At 43.5% G+C, this 25,005-nt stretch overlaps 1 protein-coding gene across 4 annotated transcripts in view; it reads left to right on the top strand.

The window, feature by feature from the left end:
• Positions 1-18,582, top strand: part of PUS7 (pseudouridine synthase 7) — an 85,667-nt gene extending 67,085 nt beyond the window's left edge. For all 4 annotated transcript variants that reach the window (XM_077264754.1, XM_077264756.1, XM_077264755.1 and 1 more), the window contains 3 exons: positions 2,409-2,538; positions 7,816-7,907; positions 15,754-18,582. In XM_077264754.1, the coding sequence (XP_077120869.1) occupies positions 2,409-2,538; positions 7,816-7,907; positions 15,754-15,890 (359 nt within the window). In that variant the 3' untranslated portion in view covers positions 15,891-18,582. The remainder of the gene's footprint in view (positions 1-2,408; positions 2,539-7,815; positions 7,908-15,753) is intronic.
• Positions 18,583-25,005: the final 6,423 nt, after the last annotated feature.

Genomic DNA, 25,005 nt, shown 5'->3' on the forward strand with positions numbered 1-25,005 from the left:
GCTGTTATAACCAAGATTTGAATGCATGTAAAACAGATTTCGTGTGTTATACCAGTAGAAAGAAGGAACTGGGGGCTGACATCTTGGTTTCACAGCAGTAGCACGACACTAGCAGTGTCGTTTTACGGCACCCCATGGACATAGGACATAATAGACCGCCGCGGACCCTATCTATAACATTGGAGCAGCATTAGCAGTGAGCTGGGCACGCCTCTGTGGGCTGTACAACTCACTGCTGTAGGTGTGACTAGCAGCCATTTTACTATAGCCCAGTGCTATCTGCCCAGCTACACTTGCTCTCTATCGCTGCAGGACAGAAGCGCTGACTGGAGCTAGGAGAGTGGGGAGTGCGGGTGATTTACCTCCCTGCTCCTCTGTCTGTACTCCAGGCACTGCACGTTCTGAGCAGACATCCTCTTCTCCTCACACGCTGCCCTCCCTGGGTGCTTCTCCTGCTATGTCTCTGCCTCCCCACTTGCACACAGTCCCGGAGATCTCTGGTAAGCTGCATTCTCCCCCTGTGTCGCTCTCCCTCTGTGTGCGGCATGGGGGGGTCTCTATGCATTTGTGCAAGCATCGTCCGATGGGACTACAAGTCCCATCAGACGATGCTCATCCGGCTAATGTGTTGAATAAAAAAAAAAAAAAAAATCCTCCATACATACATGCTACATACATGATACATACATACATGCTACATACATACATACATGCTACATACATACATACATACATGCTACATACATGCATGCTACATAGATGCTACATACATGCATGCTGCATACATACATGCTGCATACATACATGCTGCATACATACATGCTGCATACATACATGCTGCATACATACATGCTGCATACATACATGCTACCTACATACATGCTACCTACATACATGCTACATACATATATACATGCTACATACATACATGCTACATACATACATGCTACTTACATCCTCCATACATACTCCATACAGTACATTACATACAATACATACATATAGACATACAGTACATTAAACATAGATTACATACTCACCATTACTTGTCATTTTGTTCCCCGAAGCCAGTGTCATCTGTAAAAAATATGAAAAAAACAAACAACCAATATACTCCCTGTCCGCAGAAATCCACGAGTGTCTCACGACGATCATTTCCAATGGAGAGCAGCAGCATCAGATAATGCGACTGCTCTCCAGGGGCTCCAGGAACACAATTACGGCAGGAAGGTATCCTTCCACCACTGTATTCCTCCGCCGCTGTAAAAAAAAAAGTCCCTAGTCTCACTTTGTGCCATTGCTGTATGATAAATTTTCCCAGGCAGCAATTGTCATAAAGTGAGACTAGTGATAGAAATATGATAGCTCATAACTCTGCCCTTCCTTGTTGCACCAATCTGGGGTTGTTTTCTGCAGCCAAAGAGAGCGATAGTTAAGAAGACAGCTGTAATCTGGATAAAATCGGCCAGTATTCTTATTAGCAGCTCTTACAAGCTTCACGTCCTATTCTGCAGTTGGTAAAAAGAGAAAACATAATTTCTTACGTCAGAATGCCATTAAAGAGAACCTGTAAATAGGCATGGACATAATGGGGCTGTGATGCCAATCCCTAATGTAAAGGGATCTGCTCAGTGACTGATGAATACACACCTTGTGATGTTTCCATAAAATGATGTCGTGTATGCTGCAGGGCAGGATGACGAGGCAGGGTCTTCTTCTGGTTCTCGCCCCCAAACACCAGCCTCCTCTGCTTCTTGTACAGGTCACTGATTATTCAGTGACCTGCCTCCTTTTCAAAATTCCATGCCACTGCCACAATCATTGTGTGGGCGGCACGTGCGCAGTGTGTGTTGGCATCCTGTTTGCAGCACTTCAAAATGGTGCCAAATGCGGCTGATGAGCAGATCGAGATTTCGGCTTGGTGAAAAATGTATTGAGCTGAAATCACGATCTGAGCATGCACCACATTCGGCGCCATTTTATGGAAGTCCTGCACACAGGATGCCAACTCACACTGTGCACGTGCCACTCACGTAAAGATGGCTGCACAGAATTTTTAAAAGGAGGCAGGTCACTGAATTGGTCATCTGTACAAGAATCAGAGGAGGCTGGTGGGGGAAGGGGGGGGGGGGGGGGCAAGAACCAGAAGAAAACCCTGCCCCCACATTTTTATGGAAACCTCACAAGGTGAGTATACATGAGTCACTGAGCGGATCCCTTTTTATCTGGTATCAGATTAATTGGTCTCACAGCGCCATTATGGCCATGCCTTTAGTTTATAAGGCTAAATTCTGCTGACAGGTTCTCTTTAACTTTAAAGTCCTTTTAAAAAAAATATTATTTTTTTTCCTCTATCCTAGTAATATTAACAGAGCATTTTTATTTTTTCCTTTTCTCGTTTTCTAAAGTTGCCGCAGCATATGAAGAAATGCTTGCTGCTGACAAACTGGACATAAAAAACATGAGACACCGAGTAAAAGATTACTCCTTAGCTGGAGCGTACAGAAAAATATTAATCCGACCCCAAGATGTTAGCTGGTACGTAGTGCTTATTTGTTATTTTTTTTTTTTCGGCTCTTTTCCAGTGTTATGTAAAGTTATTTACCTTCTAATGTAATATGCATCAGTAAATAGAAACATTTATCGGATACATTCTGTAACTAGAGCGCTCATCCTAAGGCCGGGGTCACAGTTGCGAGTGCAATGCGAGAAACTTGCACGAGTCTCTCTCCTCAATACCTGGCACTGCCGCTAGCACTCTGGACCAGAGCATGCGGCTGCATAGAAATACATGTCCCAGATGCCGACGGCAGTGCTGGGTATTGAAGAGAGAGACTCGTGCGAGTTTCTCGAATTGCACTTGCAAGTGTGACCCCGGCCTAAGGGTAATTTCGCATTGCGTTCCATGGGTGACGCCGTTAGGGCTTACAAAACGTAATTCAGAGGCAGGCACCTACAGGGCCATAGACTAATGGTGCCAGCGGAGTGAAGAGCTCTGCTGTGCATAATTTTCGAGCGTGTACGCCTACTGGAGGCGGACACTCAGACATAGTAGACTGGTGCCAAAACGCAATGTGAAAGCACCCTAAGGCCCCTTTCACACATCAGTTTTTTGCCACCAGTCGCAACCCATCAAATTTTGAAAAAAAACTGATCCGGCGACTGATGCCGCCGGATCCGTTTTTTTCTCATAGACTTGTATTAGCGACGGATGGCCGGATCCGAGGAAAATTGTTTGTCTGGTGGCCGGAGACAACGGACAAAGTAACTTTTTTTGTGTACGTCGAAAAAACAGCGACAGATCCATCGCCGTCCGTCGTTTACTAGAATGGAAGCCTATGGTGCCCGATCCGTCAAATGACGGATTCCGTTTTTTTAACTGAGCATGCTCCGATCCAATTAGCCAGATCCACTAATCGGATCCGTCCAAAAAAATGGATCTGTAGCATCAGTTTTTCACAATCTGTGACAGATCCGTTGAGCCAACAGATTGTGACTGACGGCAAAAATCTGATGTGTGAAAGGGGCCTTAGTCTTCTACACACAGTATTTATTCTGTGTGGGCAATGCCTTGTGAGATAAACAACGCTGCAGTACAAACCTCTATTGTGCTAAATTTCAGGTCCGCTAAATTCTGACTGTGCACGTTCACACAAGATGGAAATGCTGTAGATTTTCTTTGTGAATTTGCAGACATAGAAATCTGCAAATTATTAAGGTATGTTCGCACAGGGTGTATTTGCAGCATTTTTTTGTTTCTACATGAAAAGCGCAGTTGTTGGAAGGAGAATTTCTGCTTATGTGCGTTTTTCATTCTTTTTAGTTTTAGTTTCAATATATTTTATTTGAAATTTTCAACATAACATAACATGAACAATTCTCCATACAGAAGAACAAGGCAAATTATTGTTATGTATAACAATTATTAAATGGAGAACATAACTAGACACGGGTGTAGACAAACATAGAAGTGTGAATATATCACATACAAAGGGAAGAAATATCAGGGCAGGGGACAGCACTATTGTCTACATAATAATCAGTAGTTACTATTCAGAAGGCGACAATATACATTAAATCATCACTCGTGCTAACCCGGGATTCAAAAAGACATATTTACACAAGGTTATAGGGGGTGTGAGTCTAGAAACCTTCAAATAGCCAGGATAATGTTTATAAATCCTAAGAAGACTCACTCTACTACGGGTGCGACAGCACTTTAACATCGGACTACCTATGAATGAACTGTTAAGGGGAGAGTGTAAGGGCCCGAGCCAGAGGAGCACCGGGGCCAAGGTCAATCCAGGGACTCCAAGTCCGAAAAAAGGTGTTCCACTCATCATTCCTAGTTGCTTGAATCCGTTCATATAATAGGATCACATTTACCCTATCTTTTACTAATTAGATGGAAAGCATCGGGGTTCTCCATTTAGCTGCTATGTGGATTTTGGTTGCCATGCAAATGGCAGTTACCAATTTATGTAGACTCTTTGAAAACCCACGATGCCTCACCCCTAGCAGGAAAACTGTGGGATCCATGGGTACCTCCCTTCCAAAGATCCGGTCCACAATTGACTTAACCTCACACCACAAGGCCTTGACGACTGGACATGTCCACCATATGTGTAGCATATCACCTGGGACATTACAGCCCCTAAAGCAGTTTTCAGATATGTGAGGGTATATAGCATGAAGTCTTGTTGGGACATGGTATGTTCTATGTAGTACTTTAAGTGACGTTTCAGCTAAAGAAGCCTGATGACTGCCTTTTAATAAGGTGTCACAGCATGTATGCCATGTCTCTATAGGGATAGTGAGTCCTAAATCTTCTTCCCACTGTAGCATATATTTTAATTTCCCTTCCGTGTGTGGTATGTTAATAGTAGAGTATATCAAGGAAATAGTGCCTTTTCCCATAGGGTCATTTATACATTTCTGTTCAAAACTGGTTGCACAAAATGGGATCCCATGGGACATAATTTGCCTAGCAAAATGGAAGACTTGGTTTATGCGTAAGGCTTCTCTAAACGGTGATTCATGTCGCTGAATGAATTCTTGCCTGGTAAATAGAATATTGAATGGGGAACAAAGATGCCTCAACATAGTAATACCTCTTAAGATCCACCAGGCAAAGAGAGAGGGTTCTAAGCCCGGTAAGAACATAGGGTTATGGAATAAAGAGGTGAGCGGGGAAGATTTGTACTGCAGCCCGTATCTGAATCTCTCCTTCCTCCACAAAATCAAAGAGAGAGCCGAAAAAGGGGCAGTAACAGAGATATTTTGCGGGAGCTTCTCAGTAGTCCACAGAAGACCTGGTAATGAATATGAATATGAATGAAAAAAAAGATTCTAACTGTACCCATCTAGGGCTACCACTATTGGAGTTGAGTTTGGCCATTTGGGCTATTTGGGCAGATTTATAGTAAAGTGCGAGATTGGGTAGCGATAGCCCTCCTATTTTTCTATGTAGAAACATTATATTTTGCTTAATGCGGGGTCTCTTTCTATTCCATATAAATTTTGATATATTCGTTTGGATATCCCGGAATGTCTTGGATGGAATCTTTATGGGGAGCGAGCGAAATAAATATAAGAATCGTGGGAGGGATATCATCTTTATAGTGTGTAACCGGCCCAACAAAGATAGTGTCATAGATGATCATTTAGCTATATCGACCTGGAAGCTTCTAATTAAAGGGGAGTAGTTCCATTTAAAAAGAGATGATTTGTGGGTTGTAAGATTGACTCCAAGATAGGTCAAGAAGTGTTCCTTCTTAGTAAATCCAAACTGTGATACCAAGTTATCCTGATCTCTCTTAGGAGTGTTAATAAATAGTGCTTCAGATTTATCAACATTAATTTTAAGGCCCGATATTGTTTCGAAGGAGCTAAGGAGAGAATAGGTTAGGGAGGCTAGAATAGGGATTGGTAAGAGTCAGAAGAAGGTCATCCGCGAAGAGACTGACTTTGTATTGTTCGCCAATACCAGTGGGTCCCAATATGTTGGGATTATTTCTAATGGCTTCAGCCAAAGGCTCCATGGCCAAGGCAAACAATACTGGCGATAATGGACACCCCTGACGTGTTCCTCTTTGTATGGCTATAGGGGCTGGGTTGGCAGATGGGAGTTTGAGGTATGCAATCGGTGTATCATATATTAGCTGGAGACTAGAGATTAATTTTTGGGGAAAGCCAAATTTAGTCAAGACTGTAAAAAGATAGGGCCATGATACAGTGTCGAAAGCTTTTTCAATGTCAAGGGCTAACACCATAAGTGGCTTTTGGGAACAGTTTGCTGAGTGAATAATATTACTAATAATATATCTAAACGACCTATTACCCTAATCTTCTGAATCAACTAATTAACTCTAAACACATGCAAAAGATACCTGAGGCTTTTAAAAACTCCCTGCCTGGTTCATTACTCAAAACCCCCATCATGGGTAAGACTAGCGACCTGACAGATGTCAAGAAGGCCATCATTGACACCCTCAAGCAAGAGGGTAAGACCCAGAAAGAAATTTCTCAACAAATAGGCTGTTCCCAGAGTGCTGTATCAAGGCACCTCAATGGTAAGTCTGTTGGAAGGAAAAAATGTGGCAGAACACGCTGTACAACGAGAAGAGGTGACCGGACCCTGAGGAAGATTGTGGAGAAGGACCGATTCCAGACCTTGGGGAACCTGAGGAAGCAGTGGACTGAGTCTGGTGTGGAAACATCCAGAGCCACCGTGCACAGGCGTGTGCAGGAAATGGGCTACAGGTGCCGCATTCCCCAGGTAAAGCCACTTTTGAACCATAAACAGTGGCAGAAGCGCCTGACCTGGGCTACAGAGAAGCAGCACTGGACTGTTGCTAAGTGGTCCCAAGTACTTTTTTCTGATGAAAGCAAATTTTGCATGTCATTCGGAAATCAAGGTGCCAGAGTCTGGAGGAAGACTGGGGAGAAGGAAATGCCAAAATGCCTGAAGTCCAGTGTCAAGTACCCACAGTCAGTGATGGTGTGGGGTGCCATGTCAGCTGCTGGTGTTGGTCCACTGTGTTTCATCAAGGGCAGGGTCAATGCAGCTAGCTATCAGGAGATTTTGGAGCACTTCATGCTTCCATCGGCTGAAATGCTTTATGGAGATGAAGATTTCATTTTTCAGCACGACCTGGCACCTGCTCACAGTGCCAAAACCACTGGTAAATGGTTTACTGACCATGGTATTACTGTGCTCAATTGGCCTGCCAACTCTCCTGACCTGAACCCCATAGAGAATCTGTGGGATATTGTGAAGAGAAAGTTGAGAGACGCAAGACCCAACACTCTGGATGAGCTTAAGGCCGCTATTGAAGCATCCTGGGCCTCCATAACATCTCAGCAGTGTCACAGGCTGATTGCCTCCATGCCACGCCGCATTGAAGCAGTCATTTCTGCCAAAGGATTCCCGACCAAGTATTGAGTGCATAACTGAACATTATTATTTGATGGTTTTTTTGTTTGTTATTAAAAAACACTTTTATTTGATTGGACGGGTGAAATATGCTAATTTATTGAGACAGGTTTTTTGGGTTATCAGGAGTTGTATGCCAAAATCATCAGTATTAAAACAATAAAAGACCTGACAAATTTCAGTTGGTGGATAATGAATCTATAATATATGAAAGTTTAATTGTAATCATTACATTATGGTAAATAATGAAATTTAACACTATATGCTAATTTTTTGAGAAGGACCTGTATATAATTGGTGTGATTTCTAGGATTAATTTCTATGTTCTAATGTTTACTTACAAGATATTTTGGTTATTTATTTTTATTTTATTCGTTCAGGGAAGTAATTGTATATGATGATACAAAGATTCCTTTAGTTGGAACGGATATAGAAAAGATGGAAGGAAAACCATTGCCAGTCTTCAACACAGGTATGCCCATTTTGATTGTGAGTGACGTTCTTCATAGACTTGGTAGGCTTTACAAAAATCCATAGATGTCAGCACATGAACAGTCCTTATACTCAGTTCAACTGCACGCATTGGAAAAAAATGTGGAAATTTGATGTTGCCTACATCCATAATATCACTTACTGTTACAGGGGTTTTCAGTTTTGAAATGAAAACCCTGCAGTCACTTTGTGACTTTAGACAGAGCGCACTGCCACAATTGCCCTGTATTCCCTGCATGAGTACATATGACCACATGTATGTGATTTGCAGAAGACAATTGTGAGAAGCCGGATGAGACAAATTGCCATGTGACTGCAAATATGCAAATAGCTCACTTTCTCAGGGCTTACGGGGAAATTGTGACAGTGTATGTATCATACACTGTCCAGAGTCGTCTGTCTGCGATCACACTAAGTGACCGCAGACATTTAATTTCAGATTGGAGAACCCCTTTACAATTTAAGCATAATTCAGATTCCGATTTGGGAGGCTACTTTCTATAGTCAATGATGAGAAAATCTCTGGGAACAGTTTAGACATAGCTGCTACGTGTTTTTTTTTTTTCCTTTATCCTTTTTTTTCTTATGTAAAATAAATATTTTGGGCAACACAAATCAATCAATCTTTTTAGCCATGATCCATTAAAGGGGTTTCCCACTACTTTTACATTGATGACCTATCCTTGGGATAGGTCATCAATGTCTGATTGGTCGGGGTCTGACACCTGGTACCCCCGCTGATCAGCTGTTTTCGGTGGCGGCCGCAAGTACTCAATTGCTGAGCTGCTCCATCTTCTGGTAGTGGCCGAGGCTTGGTACTGCGCATCTGCCTCCTATTGAAATGAATAGGAGATGGATGTGCACTACCCTACTGCAGAAACTACCAGAAGTGAATACTTCCGGCCGACCGCCCGCCACCGTCACCAGCTGAATGGCAGAGGTGTCAGACCCCGGCCAATCAGAAGATGTAAAAGTAGTAGACATACCTCTTTACATAAAAAAGCTGCATTCTGGCAGCTATGGGTTCTCATGTTTTTTTTTTGTTTGTTATTTTTTTATAATTCTGGACAATAAAAGTTGCACAGAAATTAAGTAAGCTGGGTTGCAGTTTGAATCCCAGGGCACAGAATTTCAGGTTGAAATACTATGTATACACTTTGTTCACACACTGCATCAAAAAAATGACTTAAAACTGCAAAAGATAAAAGCAATAAAATTCTAGGTAACAACGAAACTGTATTTATTAAATTGGTACAACTATTTTAAAACGATGCTACGTAGCATTTTTAATAATTTGGGATATCCTCCAGTATTGCACTTTTCACCTTCCAACAATTTTATATCTGTTAGAGATTTTGGTTACTCAGCTAAGCATTCAGTGAGACTCTTATGATTTGACAACAAAAAAAGAAAAAAAAACACTAAATACCTTACGTTTTTAATGTTTACAGCAAGGAAAATTGGAGTTTGTCAGTTGCAGTGTGCTGATGCATCGTGCTTGTATAGTTCACTTCTACATTAATTTAACCCCTTCATGACCCAGCCTATTTTGGCCTTAATGACCTTGCCATTTTTTGCAATTCTGACCAGTGTCCCTTTATGAGGTAATAACTCAGGAACGCTTCAACGGATCCTTGCGGTTCTGAGATTGTTTTTTCGTGACATATTGGGCTTCATGTTAGTGGTAAATTTAGGTCGATAATTTCTGAGTTTATTTGTGAAAAAAACGGAAATTTGGTGAAAATTTTGAAAATTTTGCAATTTTCACATTTTGAATTTTTATTCTGTTAAACCAGAGAGTTATGTGACACAAAATAGTTAATAAATAACATTTCCCACATGTCTACTTTACATCAGCACAATTTTGGAAACAAATTTTTTTTTTGCTAGGAAGTTATAAGGGTTAAAATTTGACCAGTGATTTCTCATTTTTACAACAAAATTTACAAAACCATTTTTTTTAGGGACCACCTCACATTTGAAGTCAGTTTGAGGGGTCTATATGGCTGAAAATACCCAAAAGTGACACCATTCTAAAAACTGCACCCCTCAAGGTGCTCAAAACCACATTCAAGAAGTTTATTAACCCTTCAGGTGTTTCAGAGCAGCAGAAGCAACAAATAGGGGAAAAATTAACATTTAACTTTTTAGTCACAAAAATGATCTTTTCGCAACAATTTTTTCTTATTTTCCCAAGGGTAAAAGGAGAAACTGGACCACGGATGTTGTTGTCCAATTTGTCCTGAGTACGCTGATGCCTCATATGTGGGGGTAAACCACTGTTTGGGCGCACGGCAGGGCTCGGAAGGGAAGGAGCGCCATTTGACTTTTTGAATTAAAAATTGGCTCCAATCTTTAGCGGACACCATGTCGCGTTTGGAGAGCCCCCGTGTGCCTAAACATTGGAGCTCCCCCACAAGTGACCCCATTTTGGAAACTAGACCCCCCAAGGAACTTATCTAGATGCATAGTGGGCACTTTAAACCCTCAGGTGCTTCACAAATTGATCCGTAAAAATGAAAAAGTACTTTTTTTTCACACAAAATTTTTTTTAGCCTCATTTTTTTCATTTTCACATGGGCAACAGGATAAAATGGATCCTAAAATTTGTTGGGCAATTTCTCCTGAGTACGCCGATACCTCATATGTGGGGGTAAACCACTGTTTGGGTGCACGGCAAGGCTTGGAAGGGAAGGCGCGCCATTTGACTTTTTCAATGGAAAATTAGCTCCAATCGTTAGTGGACACCATGTTGCGTTTGGAGAGCCCCTGTGTGCCTAAACATTGGAGCTCCCCTACAAGTGACCCCATTTTGGAAACTAGACCCCCCAAGGAACTAATCTAGATGTATAGTGAGCACTTAAAACCCCCAGGTGCTTCACAGAAGTTTATAACGCAGAGCCATGAAAATAAAAAAATATTTTTCTTTCCTCAAAAATGATTTTTAGCCCGGAGTTTTTTATTTTCCCAAGGATAATAGGAGAAATTGGACCCCAAATGTTGTTGTCCAGTTTGTCCTGACTACGATGATACCCCATATGTGGGGGTAAACCACTGTTTGGGCGCACGGCAGGGCTCGGAAGGGAAGGCACGCCATTTGGCTTTTTGAATGGAAAATTAGCTTCAATCATTAGCGGACACCATGTCGCGTTTGGAGAGCCCCTGTGTGCCTAAACATTGGAGCTCCCCTACAAGTGACCCCATTTTGGAAACTAGACCCCCCAAGGAACTAATCTAGATGTATAGTGAGCACTTAAAACCCCCAGGTGCTTCACAGAAGTTTATAACGCAGAGCCATGAAAATAAAAAAATATTTTTCTTTCCTCAAAAATGATTTTTAGCCCGGAGTTTTTTATTTTCCCAAGGATAATAGGAGAAATTGGACCCCAAATGTTGTTGTCCAGTTTGTCCTGAGTACGATGATACCCCATATGTGGGGGTAAACCACTGTTTGGGCGCACGGCAGGGCTCGGAAGGGAAGGCACGCCATTTGGCTTTTTGAATGGAAAATTAGCTTCAATCATTAGCGGACACCATGTCGCGTTTGGAGAGCCCCTGTGTGCCTAAACATTGGAGCTCCCGCACAAGTGACCCCATATTGGAAACTAGACCTCCCAAGGAACTAATCTAGATGTGTGGTGAGCACTTTGATCCCTCAAGTGCTTCACAGAAGTTTATAACGCAGAGCCATGAAAATAAAAAATTTTTTTTCTTTCCTCAAAAATGATTTTTTAACCCACAATTTTTTATTTTCCCAAGGGTAACAGGAGAAATTGGACCCCAAAAGTTGTTGTGCAGTTTCTCCTGAGTACGCTGATACCCCATATGTGGGGGTAAACCACTGTTTTGGCACACGTCGGGGAGCGGAAGGGAAGTAGTGACGTTTTGAAATGCAGACTTTAATGGAATGCTCTGCGGGCGTCACGTTGCATTTGCAGAGCCCCTGATGTGCCTAAACAGTAGGAACTCCCCACAATTGACCCCACTTTGGAAACTAGACCCACAAGGGAACTAATCTAGATGTGTGGTGAGCACTTTGATCCCTCAAGTGCTTCACAGAAGTTTATAACGCAGAGCCGTGAAAATAAAAAATGTGTTTTCTTTCCTCAAAAATATTTTTTTAGCCCAGAATTTTTTAATTTTCCCAAGGGTAACAGGAAAAATTTGATCCCAAAAGTTGTTGTCCAGTTTCTCCTGAGTACGCTGATACCCCATATGTGGGGGTAAACCACTGTTTGGGCACATGGCGGGGCTCGGAATGGAAGTAGTGACGATTTGGAATGCAGACTTTGATGGAATGGTCTGCGGGAATCATGTTACGTTTGCAGAGCCCCTGATGTGCCTAAACAGTAGAAACCCCCCACAAGTGACCCCATTTTGGAAACTAGACCCCCCAAGGAACTTATCTAGATGTGTGGTGAGCACGTTCAACCCCCAAGTGCTTCACAGAAGTTTACAACGCAGAGCCGTGAAAATAAAAAATAATTTTTCTTTCCTCAAAAAAGATGTTTTAGCAAGCAATTGTTTATTTTCACAAGGGTAACAGGAGAAATTGGACCCCAATATTTGTTGCTCAGTTTGTTGTGAGTACGCTGATACCTCATATGTGGGGATAAACCACTGTTTGGGCGCACGTCAGGGATCGGAAGGGAAGTAGTGACATTTGAAATGCAGACTTTGATGGAATGGTCTGCGGGCGTCACGTTGCATTTGCAGAGCCCCTGATGTGCCTAAACAGTAGAAACCCCCCCACAAGTGACCCCATTTTGGAAACTAGACCCCAAAAGGATCTTATCTAGATGTGTGGTGAGCACTTTCAACCCCCAAGTGTTTCACATAAGTTTATAACGTAGAGCCGTGAAAATAAAAAATAATTGTTCTTTCCTCAAAATTATGTTTTAGCAAGTAATTTTTTTTTTTTGCAAGGGTAACAGGAGAAATTGGACCCCAATAGTTGTTGCCCAGTTTGTCCTGAGTACGCTGGTATCCCATATGTGGGGGTAAACCACTGTTTGGGCGCACGTCGGGGCTTGGAAGGGAGGGCGCACCATTTGACTTTTTGAACGCAAGATTGGCTGGAATCAATGGTGGCGCCATGTTGCATTTGGAGACCCCTGATGTGCCTAAACAGTGGAAACCCCTCAATTCTAACTTCAACACTAACCCCAACACACCCCTAACCCTAATCCCAACTGTAGCCATAACCATAATCACAACCCTAACCCCAACACACCCCTAACCACAACCCTAACCCCAACACACCCGTAACCCTAAATCCAACCCTAATCCTAACCCTAATCCCAACCCTACCCACAACTGTAACCCCAACACAACCCTAACCCTATCCTTAACCCTAACCACAAGCCTAATCTTAACCCTATTTCCAACCCTAGCCCTAATTCCAACCCTAAGGGTACCGTCTCACATAACGATTTACCAAAGATCACGACCAGCGATACGACCTGGCCGTGATCGTTGGAAAGTCATTGTGTGGTCGCTGGGGAGCTGTCACACAGACCGCTCTCCAGCGACCAACGATGCCAAGGTCCCAGGTAACCAGGGTAAACATCGGGTTACTAAGCACAGGGCCGCGCTTAGTAACCCGATGTTTACCGTGGTTACCAGCGTAAAAGTAAAAAAAAAAAAACGTACATACTCACATTTCGGTGTCCTTCAGGTCCCTTGCCGTCTGCTTCCCGCTCTGACTGAGTGCCGCCATACAGTGAGAGCAGAGCGCAGCGGTGACGTCACTGCTGTGCTGTGCTCTCACTTTCCGGCCGGCAGACAGTCAGAGCGGGAAGCAGACGGCAAGGGACCTGAAGGACACCGAAATGTGAGTATGTACGTTTTTTTTTTTTTTTTTACTTTTACGCTGGTAACCACGGTAAACATCAGGTTACTAAGCGCGGCCCTGCGCTTAGTAACCCGATGTTTACCCTGGTTACAAGTGAACGCATCGCTGGATCGCTGTCACACACACCGATCCAGCGATGACAGCGGGAGATCCAGCGACGAAAGAAAGTTCCAAACGATCTGCTACGACGTACGATTCTCAGCAGGGTCCCTGATCGCTGCTGCGTGTCAGACACAACGTCATGGATCGTACCGTCGTAGCGACCAAAGTGCCACTGTGAGACGGTACCCTAACTCTAATTCCAACCCTAACCCTAAGGCTATGTGCCCACTTTGCGGATTCGTGTGAGATTTTTCCGCACCATTTTTGAAAAATCCGCAGGTAAAAGGCACTGCGTTTTACCTACGGATTTACAGCGGATTTCCAGTGTTTTTTTGTGCGGATTTCACCTGCGGATTCCTATTGAGGAACAGGTGTAAAACGCTGCGGAATCCGCACAAAGAATTGACATGCTGCGGAAAATACAACGCAGCGTTTCTGCATGGAATTTTCCGCACCATGGGCACAGCGGATTTGGTTTTCCTTAGGTGTACATGGTACTGTAAACCTGATGGAAAACTGCTTCGAATTCGCAGCGGCCAATCCGCTGCGGATCCGCGGCCAATCCGCTGCGAATCCGCGGCCAATCCGCTGCGTATCCGCTGCGTATCCGCGGCCGATCCGCTGCGTATCCGCTGCGGATCCGCTGCCGATCCGCTGCGGATCCGCTGCCGATCCGCGGCCGATCCGCTGCCGATCTGCGGCCGATCCGCTGCGTATCCGCGGCCGATCCGCTCTGTGTGCACATGCCATAACCCTACCCCTAACCCTACCCGTAACCCTAACCCTACCCCTAACCCTACCCCTAGTTCTAACCCTAGTTCTAACCCTAACCCTAGTGGAAAAAGAAAAAAAAAAAATTCTTTATTTTATTATTGTCCCTATGGGGGTGATAAAGGGGGGGGTTATTTATTATTTTTTTTATTTTGATCGCTGTGATAGAACCTACCACAGCGATCAAAATGTACCTGTAAGGAATCTGCCGACTGGCAGATTCGGCGGGCGCACTGAGCATGCGCCGGCCATTTTCCAAGATGGCGGCGCCCAGCGAGGCCGGAAACCGGGAGGATCGGTAAGTATGAAGGGGTGGTGGTGGGGGGGTGTCGGAGCACAGGGGGGGTGATCGGACCACAGGGGGGCTTTATTCACACAAGGAGGGAGCGGACAGGAGGACGGGGGAGCCGGCAGGCGGACGGAGGGGACCGGAGGACTAACGGAGGACTGGGGGGGCGATCGGTGGGGTGGGGGGGTCCACTTAAGTATTTCCAGCCATGGCCGATGATATTGCAGCATCGGCCATGGCTGGATTGTAATATTTCACCAGTTTTTTAGGTGAAATATTACAAATCGCTCTGATTGGCAGTTTCACTTTCAACAGCCAATCAGAGCGATCGTAGCCACGGGGGGGTGAAGCCACCCCCCCTGGGCTGAAGCACCACTCCCCCTGTCTCTGCAGATCGGGTAAAATCGGAGTTAACCCCTTCACCCGATCTGCAGGGACGCGATCATTCCATGACGCATACGCTGCGTCATAGGTCGGGAAGGCACAGACTTTCATGACGCAGCGTATGCGTCAAAGGTCGGGAAGGGGTTAATACTTAGAGTAACCATCATTTTAATTGCTATTTCATACATCAATAGTACACAGTACACATGAAAATAAGCACCTTTGTAATATATCTTATCAGAGACATCTGCTTTTTTTTCTCTGACAAAACTGATCCATCATTATCAAAATTCTCAATTCTGGGGTAAAATCTGTATTCAGTGAAGACAGACTTTCCCAAGCAATATTGGAGTTCATGTATTCATTAACTGCAGCTTGCTGACGCAGCGTGTATGTATATGTTCTTATGATTGCTTGTTCTTACAGAAGGAAAATACCAAGCATTAAAGATGGAGTTCTCCCTGCCGCCATCTACTTATGCAACAATGGCTATCAGAGAAGTGCTTAAGATGGACACCAGTATCAAGAACCAGACACAGCTGAATACTGTGTGGTTGCGCTGAGCACATTATGATTCTGTAACATTTCTGGGCTTTTTTTTCTATAATTGAATGAGACATTGGTTAAAAAAGTAATTTAAAAAAAAAAGTGCAAATCCTCATTTTGTTTAGCTTTATTTGTATTGCGTTGTCTATGATGATGCGTGCCAAAGCAGAACCTAATCTTTTGAAGTACAGTGGAAATACTAACTAAATGATGAAATGAGATTTGTCATCACTGAATTCGACACGTCCACTAAGTGGATAAACAGTACCTCTCAATGCTTTTTGGAGTAAAGTGCTAAATGATGTGTTGAGATGGCAAAGTAAGTTAACTTTTTCATAGATTTCCCGCATAGCTTATTATATTTTCTCAGTGGGATTTTAACAACATATCTTCGTAATAGTGTATCCTAACAAAACAACAGTTAGTCTGTTTCTATGGAGTGCCTGGGAAAATGTTGTGCTAACAATGCTTAGTAAACCTTGTAAGAGTATGCAAATGTCATATGCTTAAAGGGAATCTCTGTTGGTAAGATAAACCCTCCTTAGGCGTCTGCATGGTCATGCGTGTCTTAGATAGTTGAATAGAATTATATATTTGAGGCAATGTCTTATTCCAGAGAAATTCACGCTTTTCTTAACATGTAAATGAACTGTTGAGATCTTTAGGCCAGACTCGGATCGCTCAGAAAACCAGTACAGCTGTGCCGCATTACAACTAATTCTTAGGCTAGGTTCACATTGCGTTGGTGCAGTCCGTTCAAAGCATGCGTTAAACGAACTGCACCAACGCTAGTGCCTTTTAAAGATCGCGTTATGCGATAGCGCAGATGCTCCACCTACACTAGTGGTGACGGACCCGGAAACGCTGCAGACCGCATCCGAGGGTCCGTCACAGAATGATGGCACATCGCTAACGCATGCCGATTATGAGATGCATTAGCGATGCGCTACATAATGGCAGTCACTGGGTGCGCTGAAGTATCCGTTACAGTGCGTTAGTGCCGCTGTGTAACGGATGCCATCAGCGCATTGCCATTGACGCAATGTGAACCCTGCCTTACTCCGCTTCCTTCCCAAAGAGAGCATTTCACTGCAGATGTGTTTGTAATGAGACAAAGCACCGGTGTACTGTTAGTTGTAGTCATTCACAGCTCTGCTGTGAGATCAGGAGAGCAGCCATTACACATCACACTGGCATGTTCCTTTTAATTTACAAGAAGCTTTTGAGGCAGATTCTCAGTGAGGCCTATGTCTAGACAAGACTGCTTTAGGCTATGTGCACACGCTGCGGATTTTGCTGCGGATCCGCAGTGGTTTTGAGTTTTCCATGAGTTTACAGTACCATGTAAACCTATGGAAAGCAAAATCCGCAGTGCACATGCTGCGGAAAAAACCGCGCGGAAACGCTGCGTTGTTTATTCCGCAGCATGCCAATTCTTTGTGCAGATTCCGCAGCGGTTTACACCTGCTCCATAATAGGAATCTGCAGGTGTAAAACCGCAGGTGAAATCCGCACAAAAACCGCGGTAAATCTGCAGTGCGGTTTACCTGCGGATTTACAAAAACAGGTGCGGAAAAATCCGCAGAGATCCAGCCTACCTGTGCACATACCCTTAAAGCCCATTTATATATTAAGGCCTCGTTCACAAATCTCTGTGTTTAAACAGGAACGTGAAGAAATGGTACAGTGTGATCAGTGTGTCATCCGTATTTGTTCCGTGTGTCCATTTTTACCATTGGTGTGTCGTCGGTGTTTTTTACGGATGGATAAATTAAAGTTTTAATTATCCTTTGTAGTGTTAATTACACACAGCCTGCAGACATTACACTGATGCCTTCTTTGTGCTGTATGTGTTTTTCATGGATCCATAGACCTGTATTGGCATTTTTCATCCAGAAAAAAATGCAGACGTGTCTTCTTGGGTTTTTCATGGACAAACGGTCTGAGAAAAACCATGGACATGTGAACAACCCCATAGACTATAATGGTTGTGTTCTATCTATGTAAAAAAGACTGATGGGCCTCATTCAGAAGTATGTGTTCTAAAAAAAACGTGTATTTCGTTCTAATAAGACATTGGATGTCAGATATCAAGGTATCATTTTATACAACTTTCTATTACCTGCATGCCCATGTAGATGGCTTAGGAGAATTGATCCTACTTAACAGATTCCCTTTAATACTTATACAAAGTAGTTCCTGCAATATCTCCTAATATTTTTTTGTCTTCATTATCCCATGAACTGATCCAGGGTTTTATGTTTTCTTAAGAAACTTTTCTAAAAATCCCTCCTTTTCTAAGCAGGACTCTCCACTATCTAGGCCTTTTTACACATAACGTTCATGAGGTCAGCTTACACGTGCGTCATTTTGGTGAAAAAGTTGATTATATCTTGCACCAGAAAAAATGGAAAACATTTTTGATAGGGTGTCTCCAGAACATGTGAAAGAGGCCAACAAAGAAAAGCTGCCGACTCGGGAAACATCAATCCCTGTAAAATGATTTTGTTTTATTTTCCTTATTGTATAAAATGCTTTTTTATGTTAAAACATTGGACTTTTATGTTTTATAATCCTAATAAGAGACGATAAGAACACATACTGTTAAGTTTAAATAATGTTGTAAAGCAATCTGAAAACTGTTTTGTTGACGTATGCTTTTATGTTTCTAGATATCTTAAAAAGGCATTTTATTAATCGAGTGAATATAAATGTTTGTGTATTATTCTGTAATAGAATGGTGTATACAGTAGTTATGAAATGCATTATATGTCACCACTGAAAAAGCTTGAATTTAAATTTAGTAATACAATGCTAGGACACGCATTAGGTTTCTAATGTTCCCAGTCTGCCATTGTGGTATAGAAGCAGTGGAGAAAGGACCATGTCCCCAGCTCTCCGTTGTTGTCTTTAGTCATTAACAAACCGTAGATACATGTATTATATTTAGAGGGAGACCATGGCACGTGAAACTCCATTCATGTATGGGACTCAGCCCCCCCAAAAATCGTACTTGTAGTGAAGATTTTACTTAGCTTTATATGTATAAAAAAAAAAAAAAAAATAGTCTTGTAGATATGTAAGTCAGGGGACACACTTAGGGTAGTCAAGAGCTTGGTGAACTGTTTTACTAACCAAGTTACAAGTCTTCCACCCACTTATGCTGATTGACAGCGCTTGCCTTGGAGCACTGCCTATACTGAATCCTCAGCCTTGTAGCAAGTGCGGACAGTGTCTGTCACTCGCTAATTTCCCTCTCCTGCTCTCATCAGCCGCCCGCTACTATGTGATCCTATTTTTAGTGAGTGGCAGCTGCAGACAGGAGAGCGGGATGAGAACGCAACTGCACACACTGACACCGTGTGCTCACAGGCTCCTACAGTGAGAGTGTGCAGGGCTGAGGATTCAATTTAGGCAGCATTCTGACGCGAGCGCTGTCAATCAACCTAAAGGGAGGTGCAGAAGGGTGCACTGAGGTCTCCTCACTTGCATTCTTTTGTAAAATCTACACCAGAAATATGATTTTTATAGGGACTATGTCCTCTATATGATGTACAGTATAAATGGTTTAACTTGGAGTTTTGGGGGTGACAGACTCTAGCTAACACAAAAGAATCCCTTAAAATCAGAACTGTATTTTTGTTCCCTTAAAAAATCCAATAACAAAACCAATAAGAAAAAAACTAGATCAACAAGTATGACATATGTCACAGATAGTGTAACTAACTACATAAAGTTAAGAATATCTATATACTCACCAGAGGGGGAGAAAATGTTAAGCAGTAAAAGCTTGCGGGAAAGGATATTACATGTATAAGGATGTTCCTACAAACTCCTAGGTAGATGGATACCTGCTTTGGCGCAGAGCTTGGCACTAGAGTTGAGTGAATATGTTCGGAATTGGTTGCCGAATCTGAATTTGCCATATTCATGCCAAAAGTATGTTTGACAATCGATTCCGAACATATTAGTTCATTTTTACTCCCATTGACTCCAATGACATTGTGAATATTGCAATGTTCTCCGCCGATCAGAATCGGAACCGGATTTTGAAAAATTCGCTCAACTCTACTTGGCACCCTCAATAAGGCAATGTAAACTTGGTTCCCCTGCTCAATGTCGTCTCACTCCAGTGATCTCACTTCACTCACAATGAATCTACCGTTCCCTCAAATACTAGGACAAATCAAAAGCCAGTTGTGAGAAAAAAAGAATCTCCATAATTTCTAGAAATCATCTATAAAGCAGACTATAAGAAAGTCCCATATAAAACCTTTAAGTGGGGTAATGCAATTGATAAATGAAAAAAGCAAAGCCTATGACACATTTGGCTGAGAACAGGTAAATCTAATGTGCATGTCCGCACCCCCAGCTACTTGTTATGCTACAGACTAGAGGCGGTCAGGAACTCAGACCCACCTGACTGCTCCCTGTTCCATCATTGAGTTCAGCTGTATCTGCATCCTGAACTCATGGACCTCACAGCGCTTGCGATGTATCCGCTATTACCAGTGCACCACTGCTACCATAGACAAAGGTCTGTGGAAAAATGTAAGTTTCCAAAGAACAGACAGTTTTTGGAAAGATAATCACTTTTTCTTTGCCATATGACCCATGAAGTTTTACAGATACTGGAGGATATGGTTTGATACTAAGAAGGGTCTTGGTATGAAATCTTATCCTCCACAAAGCTATCTTGTGCTATTTGGCTATGGCCGGGGCTACACGAGTGGCCGATTATGAAATGACATTCGGCTCAAAACTCTGTCAACAGCCATGTTAGTGTGATCTTATTTTCTGGCATGAAAGAATCATAGGTCTGGAGAAGAGGGAACCGAATTCGTCCATCTTCTCCAATGTTTGAGTCCGCAGATGTTGGACTGCGTTGTGTGCATGATCCGAGTTCTGGAGCCACCCGCAGCACGCTACAATTGTTCCCTCATGTTGAATCGTCATGAGAAAAAAATCACAAACCTGCACTGCCCCCTAGTGTAACATTGGGCTGAGCGCTGGCCGATAAATCATCTGATAGCACTTGGGTGCGTTATACGCCAGTGTGAACGAGTTCTATAGTGATAAACAGCGGACACCTAGTTCTGGGTCTGCCCAGCCCTATAGTGTCTTCTGCCTTCGACACTGTGGACCACTCCCTCCTGTTACAGATTCTCTCATCTCTTGGCATCACAGACTTGGCCCTATCCTGGATCTCAACATATCTAACAGACCGGACATTCAGTGTCTCCCTCTCCCACACCACCTCCTCATCTCGCCCCGTGTCAGTGTTCCCCAAGGCTCAGTTCTAGGACCCCCTACTCTTCTCCATGTACACCTTCGGCCTGGGATAGCTCATAGAATCCGACAGTTTACAATATCATCTCTACGCTGATTACATGCAGATCTACCTATCTGGACCCGACCTCACTTCCTTACTGACCAAAATCCCACAATGTCTGTCTGCTATTTCATCCTTCTTTTCTGCTCGTTTTCTAAAACTGAACATGGACTAAACAGAATTCATCATCTTTCCCCCACCTCACTCTATCCCCTCCACCTGACCTATCCATCAATGTCAATGGCTGCTCACTTTCCCCGGTCTCACACTCTCGATGCCCCGGGGTGATCCTTGATTCTACCCTCTCTTTCAAGCCACATATCCAAGCCCTTGCCTCCTCCTGCTGATTCCAACTCAAACATTTCCCGGATCCGTGCATTTCTTCACCATGAAACCACAAAAACACTAGTACATGCCCTTATTTCCCGCCTCGACTACTGCAACCTCCTACTCTCTGGCCTCCCCTCTGGCACCACTCCAATCCATCTTAAAATCTGCTGCCCAACTAATCCACCTGTATCCCCGTTATTCCCCAGCCTCTCCTCTCTGCCAGGCCCTTCACTGGCTTCCTATTGCCCAGAGGCTACAGTTCAAAACACTAACAATGACAAAGCCATTCACAACCTGACTCCTCCATACATCTGTGACATGGTCTCCCGGTACTTACCTACACGCAACCTTCGATCGTCTCATGATCTCCTTCTCTACTCTCTCATCTCTTCCTACCACAACTGCATCCAAGACTTCTCCCGTGCTTCCCCTATACTCTGGAGCTCTCTACCCCAACATATCACGGAAACCTTGAAAAGGAACCTGAAGACCCACCTCTTCCGACCAGCCTACAACCTGCAGTGATCTCCAGTCTACTGAACCGCCGCATGACCAGCTCTACCCTCTCCTAGTGTATCCTCACCCATCCCCTGTAGACTGTGAGCCCTCGTGGGCAGGGTCCTCTCTCCTCCTGTACTTGTGTGTGCCTTGTTTTACTCATGTTTATTGTACTTGTCTATATTTGCCCGTTCACATGTAAAGTGCCATGGAATAAATGGTGCTATAAAAATGTATAATAATAAACAGCGGACTCCTAGTTATGGGTCTGCCCAGCCCTATAGTGATAAACAGAGTGGCTCTTAGTTATGGGTCTGCCCAGCCCTATAGTGATAAACAGAGTGGCTCTTAGTTATGGGTCTGCCAAGCCCTATAGTGATAAACAAAGCGGACTCCTAGTTATGGGTCTGCCCAGCCCTATAGTGATAAACAGAGCGGACTCCTAGTTATGGGTCTCCCCAGCCCTATAGTGATAGACAGAGCGGCTTCTAGTTATGAGTCGCCCCAGCCCTTTAGTGAAAAAGAGAGGACTCCTAGTTATGGGTCTCCCCAGCCCTATAGTGATAAACAGCGGACTCCTAGTAATGGGTCTGCCCAGCCCTATAGTGATGAACAGAGCGGACTCCTAGTTATGGGTCTGCCCCGCCCTACAGTGATAAACAGCGGACTCCAAGTTATGGGTCTCATTTAAGGAAGAAAGTGGCAGCACTCACCGATCTTCAAAGCAGGTTATTCTTTATTGCATTAAAATCTTCACAGCTCGGGGGTGCGCATACAACGAAGTGTACAAGCTCAAACGACGGCCGTTTCGTGCTTCTCAGGCGCTTCAACGGGTTTGTGATTCACAATTTTCAAAAATTCACCTGATCCTGCCTGACAGAAACAAACTGATGTGTGAAAGTAGCCTAACTATTCATATATTTATCTACATCTATCCATCAGCCAGGATCCGGCGAATTTTTAAAAAAACGGATCCGTTGCAAATAGTGAAAAACTTATGCAACTGATCCGTTTTTTTGAGAGAGAGAGAACGGAAAATGTGCATGATTTCAATGGAAGAATGCATGAAAAACCAGATTCGGAGGCCGGATTCATCATTTCACATCTCAGTTTCATACGTTTTTCGCCGGATCCGTCACTGGGTGTTTTTTTTTGCCGGACAGAAAACCGTTCTTCTGTACGTTTTCTCCGTCCGCTAGAAACAGCTTTTCTGATGGATCCGGCAAAAAACAGATGAAACATGTGGCCATCAGGTGCAATCCGGCGCTAATACAACTCTATGAGAAAAAACGGATCCGGCGGAAAAAAAACACGGATCTGTTTTTTTTTTTAAACTCGCCGGATTGTGCCTGACGGCAAAAACCTGATGTGTGAGAGTAGCCAGATAAGATATATGGATAGATATATCTATGTATCTATAGATATATCTATCTATAAATATATCTATAGATCGATATATCCATAGATGTATAATAGCGAGGCCTATGTTTCTTAATGAACGTTTAATTAAAAAAAAATGGCGTGGGCTCCCGCGCAATTTTCTGCGCCAGAGGGGAAAAGCTGACGGCTGGGGGCCAATATTTGTAGCCTGGGAAGGGGTTAATACCCATGGCCCCTCTCTAGACTATGAATATCAGCCCGCAGCTGTCTGTGTAGCCTTTACTGGCTATTAAAATAGGGGGACCCCCAAAAAAATGACGTGGGGTCCCCCTATATGTTATAGCCAGGAAGGCTACGCAGACAGCTGTGGGCTGATACTCTTTTCCTAGAGAGGGGCCATAGATTTTGCCCGAACCCCCCCACCCCAGTTACAAATACCAGCACCCAGCTGTGAGATGCGCCAATTCCGGCACTTAGCCCCTCTCTTCCCACTCCGGGGTAGAGGTGGGATATGGGGTAATAAGGGGTCAATGTCAACCTTGCTATTGTAAGGTTAATAATGGAGAGGCGTCAATGAGACGCCTATCCATTATTAATCCTAGAGTAGAGAAAGAGTTAAAAAAGAATAAAGACACAGCCAGAAAATAGTATTTTAATATTCTTAATTTAACCATACTGACCATACTCGATCGCCTGTAAAAAATTAAAAATAATAAACTGTATACTCCCTGTCCGATGCAGTCCAATTAATAACGAGTGTCCTACGACGATCTCCCCTATAGAACAGTGACATCAGGTGATGTCACTGCTCTATAGGACCTTCAGTGACACACTGACAGGAGACAATGGCTCCTGCAGTGCATCACTGAAGAGGTTACCTGAGTTCATTGGTCTCACTTTATGGCATTGCTGCGTGGGAACTTTCTCACACAGCAGTGCCACAAGTGAGACTAGGGACTATTTTTTACAGTGGCGGAGGAATACAGTGCGGAAGGATACCTTCCCTCATTGTATTCCTGGAGCCCCTGGAGAGCAGTCGCATCAGCTGATGATGATGCTCTCCATGGGAGATCGTCGTGGGACACTCGTTTTAATTGGATTTCTGCGGATCAGGGAGTATAGTGTTTGTTTATTATTTTAATATTTTTTTACAGGTGACACTAGCTTCGGGGATCAAAGTGACAAGGCGATGGTGAGCATGTACTCTGTTATATGTACTGTATGTCTATATGTATGTACTGTATGTAATGTATGAATTTACTGTATGTATGTATTGTATGTTATATGTTGCATGTTCTGTCATATGTTGTATGTTATACAGGGCCGGACTGGGACTAAAATTCAGCCCTGGCATTTGAAGTTACACAGGCCCACTTGTCACATGGTGACTGTATAATATCTTTGTAAACTTGTAGGCAGGGCCGGTTTTAGGCAAAGTGGGGCCCTACGCCTAGGCAAAGTTTAAAATTGGGCCCCAAATGCTAACATATTGCACATCACACAGAAGCATTTCAGTTGTTTTTACAAGCGCTGAGTTTAGGCCGCTAAATGAGTTTGATCGACAATACTGAAGTTGTTCAACACTTGTTTCC

The sequence above is a fragment of the Ranitomeya variabilis genome, chromosome 5 (genome assembly GCF_051348905.1).
Source record: "Ranitomeya variabilis isolate aRanVar5 chromosome 5, aRanVar5.hap1, whole genome shotgun sequence".
In the NCBI taxonomy this organism is placed as follows: Eukaryota; Metazoa; Chordata; class Amphibia; order Anura; family Dendrobatidae; genus Ranitomeya; species Ranitomeya variabilis.